General features: G+C 39.3%; 1 protein-coding gene across 1 annotated transcript; it reads right to left on the bottom strand.

The window, feature by feature from the left end:
* Nucleotides 1-983: 983 nt before the first annotated feature.
* On the bottom strand, nt 984-17,964 carry arl8a (ADP-ribosylation factor-like 8A). Its single transcript, XM_061220721.1, has 7 exons — nt 17,537-17,964; nt 11,886-11,966; nt 10,686-10,759; nt 9,180-9,273; nt 7,253-7,320; nt 6,093-6,163; nt 984-5,422 (listed from the first exon to the last, which is right to left on the bottom strand). Exons 1-7 carry the CDS (start codon nt 17,657-17,659, stop codon nt 5,373-5,375), a joined length of 561 nt encoding a protein of 186 aa, XP_061076705.1. The 5' UTR covers nt 17,660-17,964; the 3' UTR covers nt 984-5,372.
* Nucleotides 17,965-18,000: the final 36 nt, after the last annotated feature.

Below are 18,000 nucleotides of genomic sequence, written 5' to 3'. Positions count from 1 at the left end.
AATAACAGGTGATATCCAGAATAAAAAATTATAATATTGATAAAACCTATACCTAAAGTATCGTTTTCTAGAATGTGGCTACTCTTGTAATGGTATTTTCATCCTTTATTAACACATTGCATCATAAAAATGCATTTAGTCTGTTTTCAAGAATACAATGCATCAATTGTGAGAAGACGAGGAGAGATGTAGAGAAGCCAGAAGAGAAGCTTACCTTTAGCAGGGTTAAGCCCAATCTATACAGCCCAATCTATACCTCTTTCCTATCAGCTGCTGCCCCCTGCTGTCTGAAAACTGGAAGCACACCTGGTGAGGCCGGCTTCCCTTCAATTCCTATTTATGAACGTGCAGGTGCAGCCCGTGGAAACGCGTGCATTCAATTTTAACGACACCCTCATTTCACCTGTTAAAGATCTATCTACTGCAGATCAGCTTCTTCTAATTACTCCCCTACAGACGCACAACTGCTCCTGCCTCAGAAGGCCACATAACATGCTTGATATATTGTCTGAACTTTTAAAATGTAATTGTAAATTAGACATAAAAAATTGTTCTGTGACCTTTTAAAACCAGAAATAGCTGGTCCAGACTCCACAAAGCTCATTAAATTAAGACATTTTGCTTCATTATTTGTATACTAAAATATTTGTAAAACATGAAAAATAATTAAGTAATAAAGTAATTTAACTTGAATGTGTATGATGGATTTAATCCTCAATTAGAGCTGGCAAAGGCATGAACTTTGGATGTTTTTTCAGTATTTATTTTACGTACACTGTGTAATCTATTAATTTTAGTTTTACAAATCACTCACTATCTGTCACCTTTACAAATAGTCTTAAATCTGTAATTTGGTGGAATAATGCATTGGCCTAGTTATTACATTAAATGTCTGCAAATTGCACTCTCAAAACATTTTGAGCTTGGTTACTTTTATGAACAAAATACATTATTGTGCAAGAAGGACAACTGAAACAAACTGGTTTTATTGTGTTGTAAATTGTTTATTTATCTTCTTAAATTATTTCAAGATACCAATAGCAACAGTACAGTTATCACTGGCAGGACAATATAATATAAACAGGAGTTAAAATAAATTGGCTTGTATATTTTACTCTTTTTCTCCAAATTTGTATTACAGAAACACTCAAGTTCTCTTGTTATATCAGACCATGTTGACAATTTTTTACAAAGTTATTTTTTCAAAACAAAAATAATTAAAAAGAAAAGAACAGCCATTTATAGTACATATTTAAGAAAAATAATAATTACATGTTTTTTTTATCTTGAAAACTACTGCGTAATATGTTTGTCACTGACATTACATGCTACAGTTCATGGTGATAAAAGAGCTCCATGATATTAGCATGTGATAAAGTACAGGAGGAGGTACATACCACTTCCATACATAATGTGGCCCCCCAATGTTTTCATTTCCAGAGTGGCACATGCTGGAGGAATCCACCGGTTGTTTTGGGGGCTGCTGAACCCCTGACCCTTTAGACAACGAAATGACAACATGCTCTCTAGAAATCAACAATAACAAAAATGAATTCTGAAGACACTTCTGAAAAGTGTGAATGGAATGGTGTGGAGGAAATAAAAGTTGAAATCGTTTTTTTTACGCTACACCTTTTAGTCTCTTTTTTCTTTACTAAAGCCACGTTGCGTTTTTGATGGCACCCACAGCTGAATCGAAGTAAAAAAAAAGTAAAAAGTAAAAAGAAAATGAGTCAGGTATGACAACAATGGAAAATTGGTTACTCCCCTGCAATACTCCAAAAACATGCATGGTATAGATTCCACACAAATACTAAACTGCAGTGTAGATACACAAAAACAAACAGAAAAAATAAACTGGAAACAGCCCAAAAGGGAAAATTACTGTAGTTCCTGATACTGAATGTTGGTTTGAAGGGTAGACAAAATGACACACAGATAAACAACCAAGGAGCTTCAAAGAGTTCAGGGTTCCCATGTCTCAGTAAGAATAAAGGTTTTTGTAACAAATTTGTCAAAAATCATGGCTGATTCACAACTGCCATGGCTTGGGAGATGTCTCACTGCACTATGTGATATTAAGCCAGAGCTACTCGGTCTTTCACCCTGAAGGCACCAAGGCCTCTCCTGGCATGTTTTTCAGCCTGTGCTACGCGCTGTGCTGCAGGGAATCATGGGTAAGAGATGCAGCCGCTGTCCCTTTCCTACTTGCGCTTACAACTGTTTCCAAAACTCCACGGATTGTGTGAGAGGAATATAAGGGCCCATGCTATTTCTACAGCTATTTCTACAGCTCAGGCTGTTGAAAAAAAGGTCAAATTTCAATAACATAAAATGCCAGACTAATATTGCTACTACTATAACTACAACTACTATTACTAATAATAAAAATATTGATCTTTACAAGTTTCTTTTGCTGTTTGTATCTTGATTGGGAATGATTTGTGTAAAACACAATGTGTACTTTTGAATTTTAAATATCTGTGCTTTGAAATGAATTTTAAACACCGTTTCTGTCTGCAGGCCTCCAGGGTTAGGAATGAGTAGCAGAGGCTCGGAGAGGGTGGGGGTCCACCATGCTGTGAGTGTGTGAAAGCACGTTTTAGATCCGTTTTAGTGTTCATGGTGCACTGACTCAGACGCACATTCACGCACTCACGCCTATTCTCTCCTTCCCACCAGGAGACATAACGAGATGCTGCCCAGACACAGTAAACTGTAATTAAACTGCAGAACGCTTCCAAAGTCCTTTTGGTTTCAAGTCACTATATACAAGATCCTGTCAACAAAAAAGAAAAGAAAATGTACACATATTTACTCTAATAATGTACCCATGTTCAGTACCTACCAAAATAAACTCTTATCGCTGCTCTATTCAGCGTTAGTTGGAACAGGTGCTTTGAAACAAAGTCTGACGTGCAAAACAGGAGCAAAATGAGGCAACAGAGGGTTACACTGAGAGGAGGGTAAGCGGTGATACTGAAACCTGTTCTGAGTGCTGCCTGCCATCAAATCACAAGAATGCAAACAATCAGATAATACCTTGATGGATGACTGTCAGTGAAAACCAGTGTTTTTCTTCACTGTTTATTTATTAAAGTGAAGGGATAACACAGGAGTTCATCTACGCAATTTGGGAATACAATGCAGGAAGTGCAGAAATATCAAAAAGTAATCGTGAATAATGGATTAACTTGGTGTTTTATGGAACAATAAAATACTTTGTAGTCATTCCAAATGATACCATGATCCAATTAATTTCATAATTCAGACTTGTGTAACCCATAGGAGACAACCTGAGGCCTACTGCACACATGAGGGAGATGAACCTGAGGCCTACAGCACACATGAGGGAGATTAACCTGAGGCCTACAGCACACATGAGGGAGATTAACCTGAGGCCTACAGCACACATGAGGGAGATGAACCTGAGGCCTACTGCACACATGAGGGAGATGAACCTGAGGACAGATGGCCTAGACCGTTAAAATGAATCAATAAGAGAGAAAGTGAGACAGAGGAAATGGAGATCATTCGAGATGATCAGAGTTGTATCAGCAAACCATCTAACATCTCAGTCAGTACACACATCTTCTACATGTGAAACACCGCATAAAATATATTCCCATGCTGTAAAAACGAACGTATACAATTCTGTTACACTTGGATCATAAGCAGAAAACATATTTTTGTTTTATTAATATCTGCATATCTGTCATTAACTTAGTATCATAAATATCAGATGTTCTCTATTAGTCACTTGGTTCAATAATCCCCCTTAATGACTCTGTTAAAGTGTAGCATGATACAAGTAAACAGACAAAACAATTTAACAGCTAAGCCTATGGAGAAAGGAAGGTCAGCTCATTCTTGAGAAACATGATGTCCCACAAGCTTTTAGGCCATAAAACGTGTCACCATGATGCCAACAGGGCTGGGGTAAATCAAGTTTATATATTACTCTATTCAGTCTGAGCATCTAGTTATCACCACTGTTTTTGTATCACATGGATAAAACAAATCCTACAGACTGAAAACGCTTCAACAATTTGGATGCAAATAAGAACAGACACTCTAAATGGCACTAAAATGTTAGACAAAATAAAATGTGATTGATCTTCCTACTCTGATTAACATTATATTGTTGTAAACAAAGCACAGCCATAATAAGAATTTATGATTTAATATAAGTAAACTCCATGGGGTAAAATGACAAGCACACAAAACACATTCTTAAAAAATTTTCACATTAAGTGAAACTTTCACATTAAGGTTGTAAAGGTTTCTTGGCTGTAAATTATGGTGCATAAATGAAACAGCGATATAGGCATGGTTTTGATGAAGTACAAGAAGACTTTAGCATTTGCTGACAGTCTATGACATTTTTTTGAATGGCAGCTTAAAGCGCTAAAATACTATTGCACTGAACAATACAAAAGTATTTTAGTGTCTCAACAAAAAAGCTTAAACAACTCTTTCAAATTTGCTTCTTTGTCAAATTCCTCAATATCAAAAATGCCTGCTTTATAGCTAATAGCAAATAGCTAACATGTTGTTCAATTGCTTTACTTGTGACAATTTCAGCTTCAAATGCAAAAAAAAAAAAAAAAAAAAAAAAAAAAAAAAACACAATGCAAGCTCAGTATAAAAACTGAGAGTAAACACAAATAACTAAGCCTGATTGGTAGGGTCAATTGTCATGTGACACAGCAACCACCACCTCAAACTTTACAAACATATGAAAGACATCAGGAGATTCTCATGGTCTCCTCTAACCTGACACTTATTTTGGCAATTTATACAAGCAGTATAGGTATGATGAAGAAGGACAATGAATAAGGCTGATAAATTCTCATTTTAGTTCACAGCTTCTCAATTGAATCATAATCCTTCCATTTTTATCATATACAGACTTATATTTACCTGGACAAGCACAGGTGCCAGGTTGACCTGACCTTCCATATTGTTTTTAAACTAGTATGAGTAACACAGGTTGCCTCTCAAATAATACTTGGTGTCATGAGCGATGTGTATATACACAAAAATTAAAAATGGGAAAAAGTGAACTGGGGACAAAGGATCTTTGATCAGTGACTGTCATGAGTAAATTTCATCCAGTTGAAATCAAATAAAGCAAAAGTATACAGTATAAAACAAAAATATTGAAAAAGTGCAAATAATAGTCTTCATACCCTCTTTACAAGAACGGAATCAGGAGGGACCTTGGCAAAAGATGGGGTAGGGGGGGCAGGCTGGAGGTGGGAAGTTTTTTACAGAAGGGAAAAGATCCTGGATGAGGAAGAGGAGGAGGAGGAAAGGGGTGGTCAGGGTGGTCTCATGATGCTGTCATTCAGGTCACTCCGTCTACAGTTTCAGCTTCTCCTGGTTCTGGAGTGCTGGATCAGCCACTGTAGTGTGATATCTAGAGAAAACAAGGGGAGATGAGAACACCAAAAACAAGTGGTTAATATGTACACTTTACGCTGTTGGGTCGGACAAATCATCCCCGCAAAGCCGAGCGTACAATACACGACTTTTAAAACCTTTTCAAACCCCTGTCCAAGGTGAGCAGCTCACATCACATGACTTTCAAGCCAACAGATTTTCCCACGACTGCAAAATCAGACAGGAATTTATTGGGGACTTCAAAATACGGGCAAAAGTCGTGTAGAGTGAGTTTGGCTTTAGTTGACAACAGCATGGTTCCAAAACAGAATTCCTGCCCGTAGGTTCAGTCTCATTTCAGAAATGGAAGCAGGGAGAACTGGCTTGCATCCAATGGCCTTTAGGTCTGCACGACGCTCCCTCATAAGGTGACTCAAGTCACGCCTCACTGTCTCTGCATTAAAACTACACCTAAGCCCTCAGGTGGAGGTGTATGATTACGATTAGATAGGTCTACAGGAGAAAAGGCTTAACCACAATCCAGCTGAAACACAACAAATGGCCTCACACAATTAGAGGCTTGTAAATAAAAATCATATAATATTTTACAAGCTGATGAAATATGAACTGTTACTGTCACTGCTACTCTAGCTTACGGTCTAGGTATCTAGGTATGCCACCTTATGGACATGATAAATTATGCTCACCGATGTTGTCCTTTTCCTTACAGGAGATGGAGTAACAGCAGATCTCTCTGTCCTGGATTGCAGACAGATTCCTGGGGGATAACAGATTAGTCTGGTCACATGACACAGTAAGGAAGGATGGGAACATTATCAAAAAGCAGGACATTGGGAAAGCCACATTTATGAAATGAAGAAAATACACACAGATCAAAATGAATAATAATACAGGTGTAGGACATGGGTAACGTGAAAAATAGCAAAAAGAAAAATTTGTCTTTGTATTCAGAGCCCACTTTCAAAGATTTGTTTTTCAAATGTACCATTTCTAATAGTCATAAAACCTTCAAATACAAAAGGCCTTCACAATATGTTTGTAATTTTAAATGCCATTACTTAAATAAATTCCCAAAATAAATGTTACATTATTAAATACACTGAAATCACTAATCAAGAAGAAGAGGCAAGGATTAAGTAATAAAAAAAACATATTTGTTCAATAGAAAATTATCGTTGACATTTTTTATTGGTACAAGCAGACTGTAAAAAGGGAAAGCGGAGGAAATGCAGGGCGTTAGACGGGGCTGGTGGTGATAGCTCAGCACTAACACACAGGGAGCGCCCACTGGCTTCTGCAGCAGCCCTACGAGCTCTGTGCAGAACTGCCGAATTTACAGCTTTCATTACCCTCTCCCCTCTGGGTAATGCTCACAGCACGAGAGAGAGAGGAGAGGGGAGGAAGAGGAGAAGAGCAGACAGACTGAGACAGAGCAAGAATGTGAAAGAGAGACAGAGAGCGAGAGAGAGACAGACAGACAGTGAGACAAGACAGAGACAGGGAGATAGAGAAAGAGAAAGAGAGAGTGAGAGTGAGAGTGAGAGTGAGAGTGAGAGTGAGAGTGAGAGTGAGAGTGAGAGAGAGAGAGAGAGAGAGAGAGAGAGAGAGAGAGAGAGAGAGAGAGACAGGGAGAGCACCAAAGGTAATGAGAAGCTAGAGAGGGAGGTGGGATAGAGCAGGTAGATGGAGGTCAGATGCATTTTACTCTAAGCACCAACAAATCATCATCCAGCACCACCTCAAGCAGGCCACTTGTGCCATTTCCTTAATAGCGGGTAGACAAAAAACAGAGTCTAAACAGTGTCTAAGATTGCAACCCAAGGCACCTCCCCCAGTCAAAACTCACATTCTCTCTATCAGTTCCTTCTCATCCAAGGCACCTGGAAGATCCCTCTTATTTCCCAGAACAAGGACCTGGTAGGTGAAATATATACAAATTAGGGCACACATGTCTCAGATTTCAATTTCTCATATTTCCTGCATATCTGGCAGCAGCACAGTGGTTTGAGGCTCATTTAATAACCTTGTACCCTTGATGACTTAAAGCCATTTAGCCAACAAATGTGTTCCATACTTTATCAGCATAATTTTTACCCCAATTCCCCAAATTCTGAATTCCATTCAAATACAAAGGGTTTTACTATTGCTTGTAGGACAACCTGAAAATAAGATATCCAGACTCACAGACATTAGGAGGTCACGGCATTCAAAGGATATGCAACAAAATACTGAACATGACTACTTTCATTTACATAACATTGCTGTGTCCCAAACATTATGGTGCCATGAAATGGGGGAACTATGTATAAACACTGCTGTAGTTTCTACATGGTGAAATCAAAATGTCTAAAAATGTCCTTTATTAAAATCTGACAATATGCACTTTAACCACACTTATATATTTAATATATGTAATATTTGTTATATTACAAATCTCCGATTGTGGAGTAAAGAGGCAAATAAATAAATTATGGGTCTTTGTTCCATTCATCATCGAGGTCACGAAAATAGAAACCAAAATAAACACACCAGATCCATTTCCCACAGTCAGTCAGAAATAGACAGTTTAAGAAATCATTTCAGGCTGAATTGTGTTCAGGTATTGGATCTGAAACCAAAGGCATAAATTCAGAATACCAATCTTGAGGTTAAATTGGAGTACTACTGACGAAATGTAATTAAAGACTAAGGTTTATCCTAACATTTTAATGTGTGTGCGAGCAAGGTGGGACAGCTGTGGGGGTGTGTGTAGCTGCATCGTTTCTCACCCCGTTGTTTAATTTTCAGTTAAATTACTTAGAAATAAATAAATAATGATGCAAATACCATCTTGTGTCAATATCATGCTACCACTCCATCCATTATGGATTACTGCTCTGCACTGCTCATGCTAGCTAGCCCGTCGTCGATACGGCTCTGAGCAGAGCGGCTCTCGTCACTCAGCAACGTCAGTGAAAGCGGCAGCATCTGCAAGGGCTGGTTCCATCCCACTCCCACACTCAATAAATCAAGGAGAAGCATTCTGTTCATTACTCAAACGCACATCCATTATTCATAGTCACGGTGCTTTGGGATGTCAGGTCAGCCACACCACTTTCACAGCACTGACCCTGATAGGCTAGGACTATACCTGCACTGTAAAGCACCTACATTCAAATATTTTTTTTCTGTAAAATGATACATTACTTTTACTTTTAAAGCAGGTATTTCAATTATGCTGCATATGCAGTTTGCAATCACTGGCAAGCAAAATACTTAATGTATGTGCTTTGCACTGTTTGAGCTCTGTGCAGAGCTAGCTGTGTCACAAAGATACAGCCCTAATAGTGTCCTTATTCCCTCATTCTCTACATGCCTCACGTTCAAATTTAACTCTGTAATCTGGAACCAAAGCACTTCCTAGAACTGTTTGCTATTCAGAACACAAATCCTGTGCAAATGCAGTTTATTATGGAATCTGAACTGCCTGAGAGTGCAAACAGAAGAAAGATAAGAAAACTGATAATTTGTTCAAACATCTCAATATGTCTCTTGACTTGAGAATTGACAGAATTTACCCAGTCCACATAATAATTCTTCAATCTAAATGTCTGAAACTTGAACAATTAGCATTGTACAGCAATAGATTCAGGGAAAAACAAGTAACAATTCTCCACTCAGTTAGGATAATTCCTATATACACTTACTTTTATGCCCTTGTTTTTGATACTCAGTCACAAGCTGCTGGGAGATTGTAAGAGCTCATGGGAGATGTAGTCAGGGGGAGTACTCACAGGAATACCCTGAAGCTGGGGTTTGTCCAACAAGTTGTGCAGTTCATTCTTTGAGGCCTCTATCTTCTCTGGGTCAGCAGCATCAACCATGTACCTTTTTGAGAGGGAAATAAGATCATTCACAGACATCAAGGCCCTCAAATAATACATTAATACAAACTTCAAATAACTTCTACAAGCCACAAAAAATAGATAGGCAAATCAAGAATATATTACAGATAGTTTATGTGTTCATTGGCATTCACAGCTATGTGATCAATCTCCCATTATTCACTGCAGTTATCATTATCTATGACACATGTGAGATTATTCTACATTAGTGGACTGGTTTTGCCTACCATGACAGAATTAAATGAATATGCCTTTATAATTTACAAATGCAAATCAAGCTATATTTGGTTAGAAAACCTGCTACCACAATAACCACAAGTAACAACATACAAATTGAATGAGGTGCTATGTTTCTTTCCCTGAATAAATTAATTATGCACTTGCTCAAAAGCAAACAATGCTTCCTCAACAGAATAGAACATTATGGAATATTCTGTTTTTAATGGGCCCACATAGACCACAGATAGCTAAGTGTTATGTGGAAATATGAATGCAGTATCCAGTCAATACTTAGTAAACCCAGATGGCTTGCCTCCTACTAAGCAGGTTGTACTTTCCAGATGCCATTTCTGTCGCGCAGCCCCTCTCTACAGGGGTACCCCACGGCTCTGTCTTGGGCCCTCTGATATTCTCTACGTGTACTAACAACAGAGACTCTCTCAATGCCTCCAACGGGTTTTTCAGATTATGATTTAATCCCATGTCTATGATAATAGTCAAGTCTTTCTCACCATGATTAAATGATGTAAACATCAGAATGAAACCTCTCAATGTAAAACAGGAAGAAAAATCGAATGTTTTAGCCACTACAAGGACCAACTATAAGGAATAAATTTATCGAGCTGCACGTTCACGCCTGTTTTCCGTTCTGGTTCCTCAGTGGTGGAATGACTTGCCTTGTCACTGTCAGGACAGCAGAATCCCTCCTCCTATTTCGACGCAGACTAAAAACACACCTTTTCAAACTATACCTTAGGCCTCCCTTCTGATCCCCCCCGCCCTTTTTTTTCCAATATCCCTCTTGTCTAACCCCCAAAAAATAAAAAAGTTTTGGCTAGTTATGGATGTGATGCTTTAACTTGTGGAAGAACCAAGTCGCTTTGGATTAAATGTGCCAAATGACTAAAATGTAAATGTAAAAAAATGACACTTGATACAAGTTTATGAATATGTTTTCACGAGCAATGAGTGCGTCAGTACAACCCTGTTGTACTGTGTTTCAAAGCTGAGGTGGTATTCAGGCTTGACTACAGCTGAACGGCATTTCAGAGTATGAATGTTATTGACTGAATGTCTGAGTTAATGAGGGTGTCAGCAGAATGACAATGCAGAAATGTCCGTCAATCACTGTGTCCATGGAAACGCATGACACTGCGCCTTGGAATAAAGACTCACACAATAGCACTGACTCCACGGCAGTAGCGTTCCCACATGCTCCGGAATCGAGGCTGTCCACCAATGTCCCACAACTGTAGAAACAGACATCACCATCAGTATTTTTATACAAGACAATGTACACTCAGTGAGCACTTCATTAGTTAGACCTGTACACCAGCTTGTTAATACAAATATTTTTCATCAGCCAATCATGTGGCAGCAACTCAATGCATAAAAGCATGCAGACATGGTCAAGAGATTGAGCTGTTTTTCAGACCAAATGTCAGAATGAGGTAGAAATGGGATCTAAGTGACTTTGACTGTGGAATGATTGTTGGTGCCAGACAGGGTGGTTTGAGTATCTCAGAAACTGCCGATCTCCTAGGATTTTCATGCAAAATAGTCTCTAGAGTTTGCAGAGAATGGTGCAAAAAACAAAAGCAGCAGTTCAGCAGTTCAGAGGAGAAGGGCCAGACTGGTCGAAGCTGACAGGAAGGTGACAGTAACACAAATAACCATGCATTACAACAGTGGTATGCAGAGGAGAATCTCTGAAAACACAACGTGTTGTGGGATAGGCTACAGCAGAAGAAGACCAATAATACTAGAAAATAAATCTAATAAATACCTAATAAAGTGCTCACTGAGTGTCTATGCACTTTATAGCAAAGGCCACTGATGTTGCTGATCTCAAACTGCAGACACCCTGGCCTAATTTGCAGTACATAACTTGTGTAACAGCACTGTTTTCCCTTCACAAACACAGTTTGGTGAGTCGAGCAATCACTAATAATTACTCGCTACACAGAGTTTAAGAAAAAGCCTGACTTGACTGACTTGCATTTACATATCAGTGAAAGCAAAAAACAAATACACCCTGATTAGTATTCTGAACAGATATTAGTTGAGTACCCATTGGTCTACCAATTATGATATTTAATTTAAACAATTCTGGTTTACAGTAGAACGCTTATAATTATTTCCTAGCACTTTCCTAGTCTGTTAGTTCCAATGGTGTGTTGTTATATTATAGCTGAAGTGTTTCGTACAGTAAATGATTTATAGATTCATGAACATATTAGCTTTACTCAGTTTAAACCAGTGATGTTATTAGCAGGTCTTGTTGTGCAGCAATGTGTGAGGGGCCACATACCGGGGGAAGCCCCAACTAAAATTGCTCCTTGAAAGACTTGCCCACGGTCTCAGAGGAAATCTGACCTTGATGGTGACATTTCCCTTGGTGATCTTCCTCATGTTGAACCCGACAGTGGGAATCATGTCCTCGCTGAACTGACCAGACTGTGGGGGGAGAGAGAGAGAGCGTGAGATCGAACTTCACAGAACTTCACCGTTTAGTTGGCAGAGACACACTGTGGATATGTCTTTATTAACTTTCAGAATGTAGCAGTGAACAACAAACTCCTTTTCATATCTGTACCAGTATTGTGGTAGTTTTCCTAGCTCAGACACAAGCTACTGTATAGGCAGTCTATTCTAGCATATATCTTATGCATTGACATGTTATTGATGGAGCAATGATTTTATATCTTATATACAAACTTGCTCTCGATTCCATATCCATATGAATTTGCACCTTACTTCTAGACAAAGAGACTATACACATTACATGTACTGTCCAGTGTAATGAATAAGTGACCTAATAAAAGTGAAAGTAGTCTGATATGTGCCTCTACAGAAGTTATCAGAACAAACCACTACTATCAAAATAATGGTTACTAACATCAGCATGTGAATAACACACTAATAAACAAAGCTTGCACCTCTGATGCTGTGTGCATAGTAGTATGTCAACAGACATATTGTGTGGATGAGAGACATAAGAATGCATAAGCACTCTTAGCTTGACAATGTAAAACAGCATGTTACTAAATATTAGTCCATATAAACATAAAGGACTGGTAAACCAGTTACTCCTACTACATCATGGCAGTCTTTAGGTAAATTAAAAAAATATTATTTAGCTGACACTTTCATCCAAAGTGACTTACAGTTGATTAAACTAAGCAGGGGACAATCCCCCCTGGAGCAATATGCTGTTAAAAGCCTTGCTCAAGGGCCCAATATCAGTGCGTATCTTATCGTGGCTACACCAAGGCGTGAACCACCAACCTTCCGGGTCCCAGTCATGCACCTTAGCTACTAGGCTACAGGCTACTAATCATAATTTGTTGGAACTCTTGGCACTTCCCAAAAGGAATTACAAAAAATCCTGTTGCTTGATCGCAGAAGAATTATGTCTGGACTTGGGCTTAGAGACAACATGCCTAATCAAGACAAGATTTCCAAAAGATATGGGAGTGCACAAGAAAGCCATGTACACTTAGTCTACTGGCAGGTAGAGGTAGATGTGTAGCCATAGATTTAAATGAAAAATGGCCACCTTGTGGATGCTGGTCTTCAGGGAGGGGATTAAACAGTTTTTAGACCTCAATCTACAGTGCAGCGACTGTAGGAACTGAGCGCCTCTGTATGGGTAATTAAGTGAATATCCATAAAGGGATTTTAAAGGAGTGAGTAGCAGAATCTTAAGAAGCCCATAAGCTGCATAAAGAGGTAATACGCATTATTTTATTTGTTCTGCTGAGAACCTGGCAGCAGAATTTGATCATGCTGCTGTATAGACAATAATCAATATATATTCCTTTACATTCCCTTACATTTATTAGTCAGATGCTTTTATCCAAAGTGATGTAAGTGCATAAAGACGGACGTGGGAACTACAGAACAGGTCAGATAAGGTACAATTATCACAAGGTATCAGTTATCCATAGCCATGCTCCTGAGGACTGTTATAATGCAATAATTAGCTTACTAAATTTTCTAATGCAAAGAAAAAGCACACTGTTCCAAAGCACTTATTATTGCTCTGCATCTACTGCATTGCACAACTGGAAATTAAATTAAAAACATGAATGCATATTTACTGGGGATAGCAAAAAGCAGGTGACCACTTACATAGTTATGCAAAGACATTGCAATTGCCACATCAGCATTTGCCAGTTACTGAAGCAGAAGGACTGACCACAGGCATTAAGACACAAGGCATAGTTTTGTGGCTTTATTTTCACTGGCCCCAGAATAGAATTCCATTTCTAATCTGTACATTGCAGCATGCGAGTGAGCATAATCTGAACAGCTCCTCTCAATTTGTGAGTTAAATTCAATGAGTGAATTTGCAGTGATGTTGGTCATGATTTGAGACTACAATAAATTGCCTTTGACTCTGTTGCGACTACACCACTTTTAAACCATCTGGCTTAAACAAAATACTGGTTACTGTTGCTGACTGCTAATCACAAAAGACGAACCATTCCATTTTGGACAAATTGCAAGTTCCCTACACCCAACGACACTGCTGCGGTTTCTCAGTTTGATTCTTCATAAGCTTGCTAACATGCTAAAGAGGCTAAAGAGCCACACATGATCCTACGTCATTGACATCACAGGTTTGCATCAAAGTATTCCAGTAATGCAGACAGGGCTTAGCACAGCAGGAGCTGTAAAGGCCAGGAACCAAAACAGGTGATGTGTTTACCTCCAGGTTTATTGCTGCAACCTTCAACTTAACAAAACACATTTTATGGTGTGCTTGGTAATCAATCACTGCACGGAGGATCGAGCACAGTGAGGTGCACTTCCCCTCTGTTTAAAGCCAAACGCGGACATACAAAATCTACGGCTGTCCTAGAGTTGAGTCCTGTTTCCCCAGATGTTCAACCTCTCAGCCATTTTAGACATGTACATTTTTAATGAGACCTCAAACTGCTTCTAGTTTCGCACAAACAGGGGTGGGTTGGGCCAAAATAAATGTCTGAAATGAATAACATGTCATCTAACCTGAAAACTGCCAATAAGATCAAATACCCACCTGCTTTCCCTACAAAAAGAAACAACTGCAGCCCTGACATTCATTTCTGCCTCTCTTTACATGAGTGGGTGATTTAACACATTATTTATCCATGGCTTTTAAGGGGTGTCATCAAATAATTCCAATAAAGAGATAAGTTCCCCCGATCTTAATTGCTCAACACCGTTCTATGCTAAGAAGGAAGAGTGGGACTTTTGCATTAGAGCCCCATGTGCTACAGACTCATTCTTTGTCAGCTCAGGTTGAATTTATTTGCTTTCTGAGGCTCAGAATTTATGTGCAAATGACCTTCGGGCAGGCCTGGGTTTTATGCGCCTTGGGTGCAGCGAGAACGCTCATCAGAGCCCACGGCCAGCTAGCCAGCGTAAACTTCCCCTGAATCACTCGACAGGGCGACATCACCGAAACAGGCAGCCAACCCCCCACCACCACCCCCAACCAGCTACCCCATCCCATAAACCTTCGCACCACATGTATCTTCCCCCAACGCACCATGGGTCATAAAGTATCGCATGACCATGCACTGGGACACAGACCCGGACAGACCATTATTTCCAGTCTGCCAGACTCTGCCTATTGATGCATCCCATTTCTTTTGATGGGACACCTTTACAAGTTTACCAGCAATCTAATGGATTGAGAAGAACAGCCCAAAGAAACCATGCATGAATGGTTTCTCCAGGTACTGAACTACCTAGCCAAAATTCCCTGTATGTACACTGAGATAAGGGCACTCACCAAGCGTCTGTGGACATCTGCCACGCCTCAGTGTAAAATTTCAGAACCGTGACAGCGCATCTCCCAGTAAGCACTGACCCCACACTAAACACTCTCCGTGTTTCCTGATGCTGTCATTACATATTTGCAACACCATAGGCAACGTCATCTCAGCTGTATCTGAACTGCAATAAATGTCAAACACCATCCAAGTCATTCCACACACTTTTTTGTAAATGACAGTATGATTTGACAATAAAATACAAGTAAAATAAATGCACACCATAATTTTATGTACGGTCCAGGTGGTTGTAGGGATACTATGAAAAGAAGAAATGAATATTGCACCGTTAGGCTCCATAATAGTATAAAACTACGGAGCTTAAGTGTGCAGGGTTTATTTCTCATTTTACTAAGAGTGGTGAATTTCAAATAAGGCTTCCAGGGCACTCTTACTTGACCTACAGTATGTCATGAAATTGCTTTCCAACTGACATGGATTATTTAAATGGTTGTGCCACATATGTCTTTATTTCAGACAGAAGGTACTCACCACTACGAAATCAGTGGGGTGGTCTTCTGGACACATTTTCGTATACAGCATGAACCATTACCACATATTTTTTATAGCATGCATCAATACAGGCTACTACAGGCTCTAAACAAATACAGTTCATGCATGTTTAAAGTGAGGACCAAGTTCATTCTGCTTTATTTGGATTTCAGTGAACTATGCATTAATTACACACAAATGCATGGATTATAGAAAGCCTGCAAATACTAAAACATACTGTCACACAGCACACCAACCTCTGCTCAGCTTGCTTTCAGTCAAACTTGAATGCCATATTGGAAAGAGGACTCCAACTAAGACCTAAATGTACTTGGGGAAGTGTAAATGCTACAAGAAAAAAAGAAAAAAAAAACTAAATTTGAGCTATAGTGTGACTGGGAATACTCAGTCAGTGTAGCCAAGGATAAGACACTAAACACCAAAACATGTAAACTCGTTAAGACTTTCAATCTTCTGCTTCACATTCTAATTATTTCAGAACATGTGAAACATAATGTTGATCTTTCTCTTACGAGGCTTACATTAATGGTCAGCAATCAATGGTCATTTTTTGAAGTGTGAGATTTCAGAAACCACTGAGCAATTTGACTTCCAATATTAAACAAATATTTATATGATAAAGCGAACGTTATCTTTTTAAGTAACTTAGGCCTAACTAATGAATGACAAATAATTAACTTAATGACAGCAACCTATTGAGAAGTAATAGATTACTTTCCGAACAGGGCAAGACAGCAATTGTACCCGACTGAAGCATTGTGTGTTTTTTTTTTCTTCCATTCATTACTCTCAAGTTTATATGTTTATGTCGAGAAAAATCTTACACAGCGCACCACAAATTAGGCCAATATAAATATACTTTTACTGGAATCCCCACTAATCCAATAACATTTCAGAAACCGGCATAATTGTGATCAGATCTGTCCGTGGCTATATTTGGGGTTAAACCATTCATCGCATTGAGTAAATATACAATAATATTACCAGGTAATCAACTATAGTACGGACGGGTTAACCTGTCTGAACAAGTGTTTTAGCCATTACATTAATAACAACATGTTGAATGAATAGTGTTCTAGGCCAAGCGTGGTTGCGACAAATGTAACCAATTATATTGACGTAGCTACTACACCGCTGTAGATGTTGTAGTGGATACTACTGAATGAGTAGCTAGGCCTCACGCTTGTAGCCTACAGCGAAGATAATCGTTATGTCCACAATATTTAGTGCATCAGCTAACATAATACATAGACGCAATTACGCCAACTCGCGCGTAATACTATGAAATATATTTGTGAGGCCAGTGTCGCCTTATTTAAGTACACCCCTGACTTCAAGCATCACATGAAAACCTTATAGCCAGCTCTTACAATAGCTCCCATCCACCATGCATGGTGAATCACACAGCACCAAAGCATCCTTCGCTTAGCTTTCGCTTAGGAAATAAATGACATTTTCACGACACACAAATTACGTGGACCCTATTCTGCTGTGAAATGTAGTCAGTCTGAAGATTAGCTAGCTGGGTAACTTCATACAGCCATGATCGTGCATAATGCGTAGCTAGCCTAGCTCTATCAATTTGTACGACACCGCGTCAATCACGGGACCGCTACTAGCCCCAACCACGGTTTCAACGGTCACCCGACTGACAAACCAGATGACAGACCAAAATAAAAGATAGATTACCGCAATCACGTTCACAAAGGTAGTCTTCCCCGAATACTGCAGACCGACCAGAGTCAACTCCATCTCCTCTTTCCAAAATAGTGCTTTAAACCAGTCCAGGAGCTTGTTAAACAAGGCGATCATCTTGGAAAAGCGGCTCGGTGGAGGATATTGTTGTAGCAAAATATCAGCTGACTGTCTACACCGCCGCCGTGCTGAGATCGCGCAGAGAGAAACCGGAATACTAGGTAGCTAGCTAGGGTGTGTATTTCTATCCGATTCGCTGTTTTGCGTGAATGTATATAGTATTTTTCGAATACGTTCAATTTCCACCCCAGCTCCTTACGGCACCCAGTATTTTTTCACTACCCGTCTGTTTCCCTATAGCTTGCCCTTCCTCGCTGGGTGGGGTTTCGGATCCATGTACAGCTGATCCGAAACAATGCACAGCGAAGTGAGCCTGGTTAAAGATGGCACGGCAGGAC

Source organism: Conger conger, chromosome 14, assembly GCF_963514075.1.
Source record: "Conger conger chromosome 14, fConCon1.1, whole genome shotgun sequence".
Lineage (NCBI taxonomy): Eukaryota > Metazoa > Chordata > Actinopteri > Anguilliformes > Congridae > Conger > Conger conger.
Note: the sequence above shows the minus strand (reverse complement) of the source record. Positions and strands in the feature narration are given on the sequence as shown.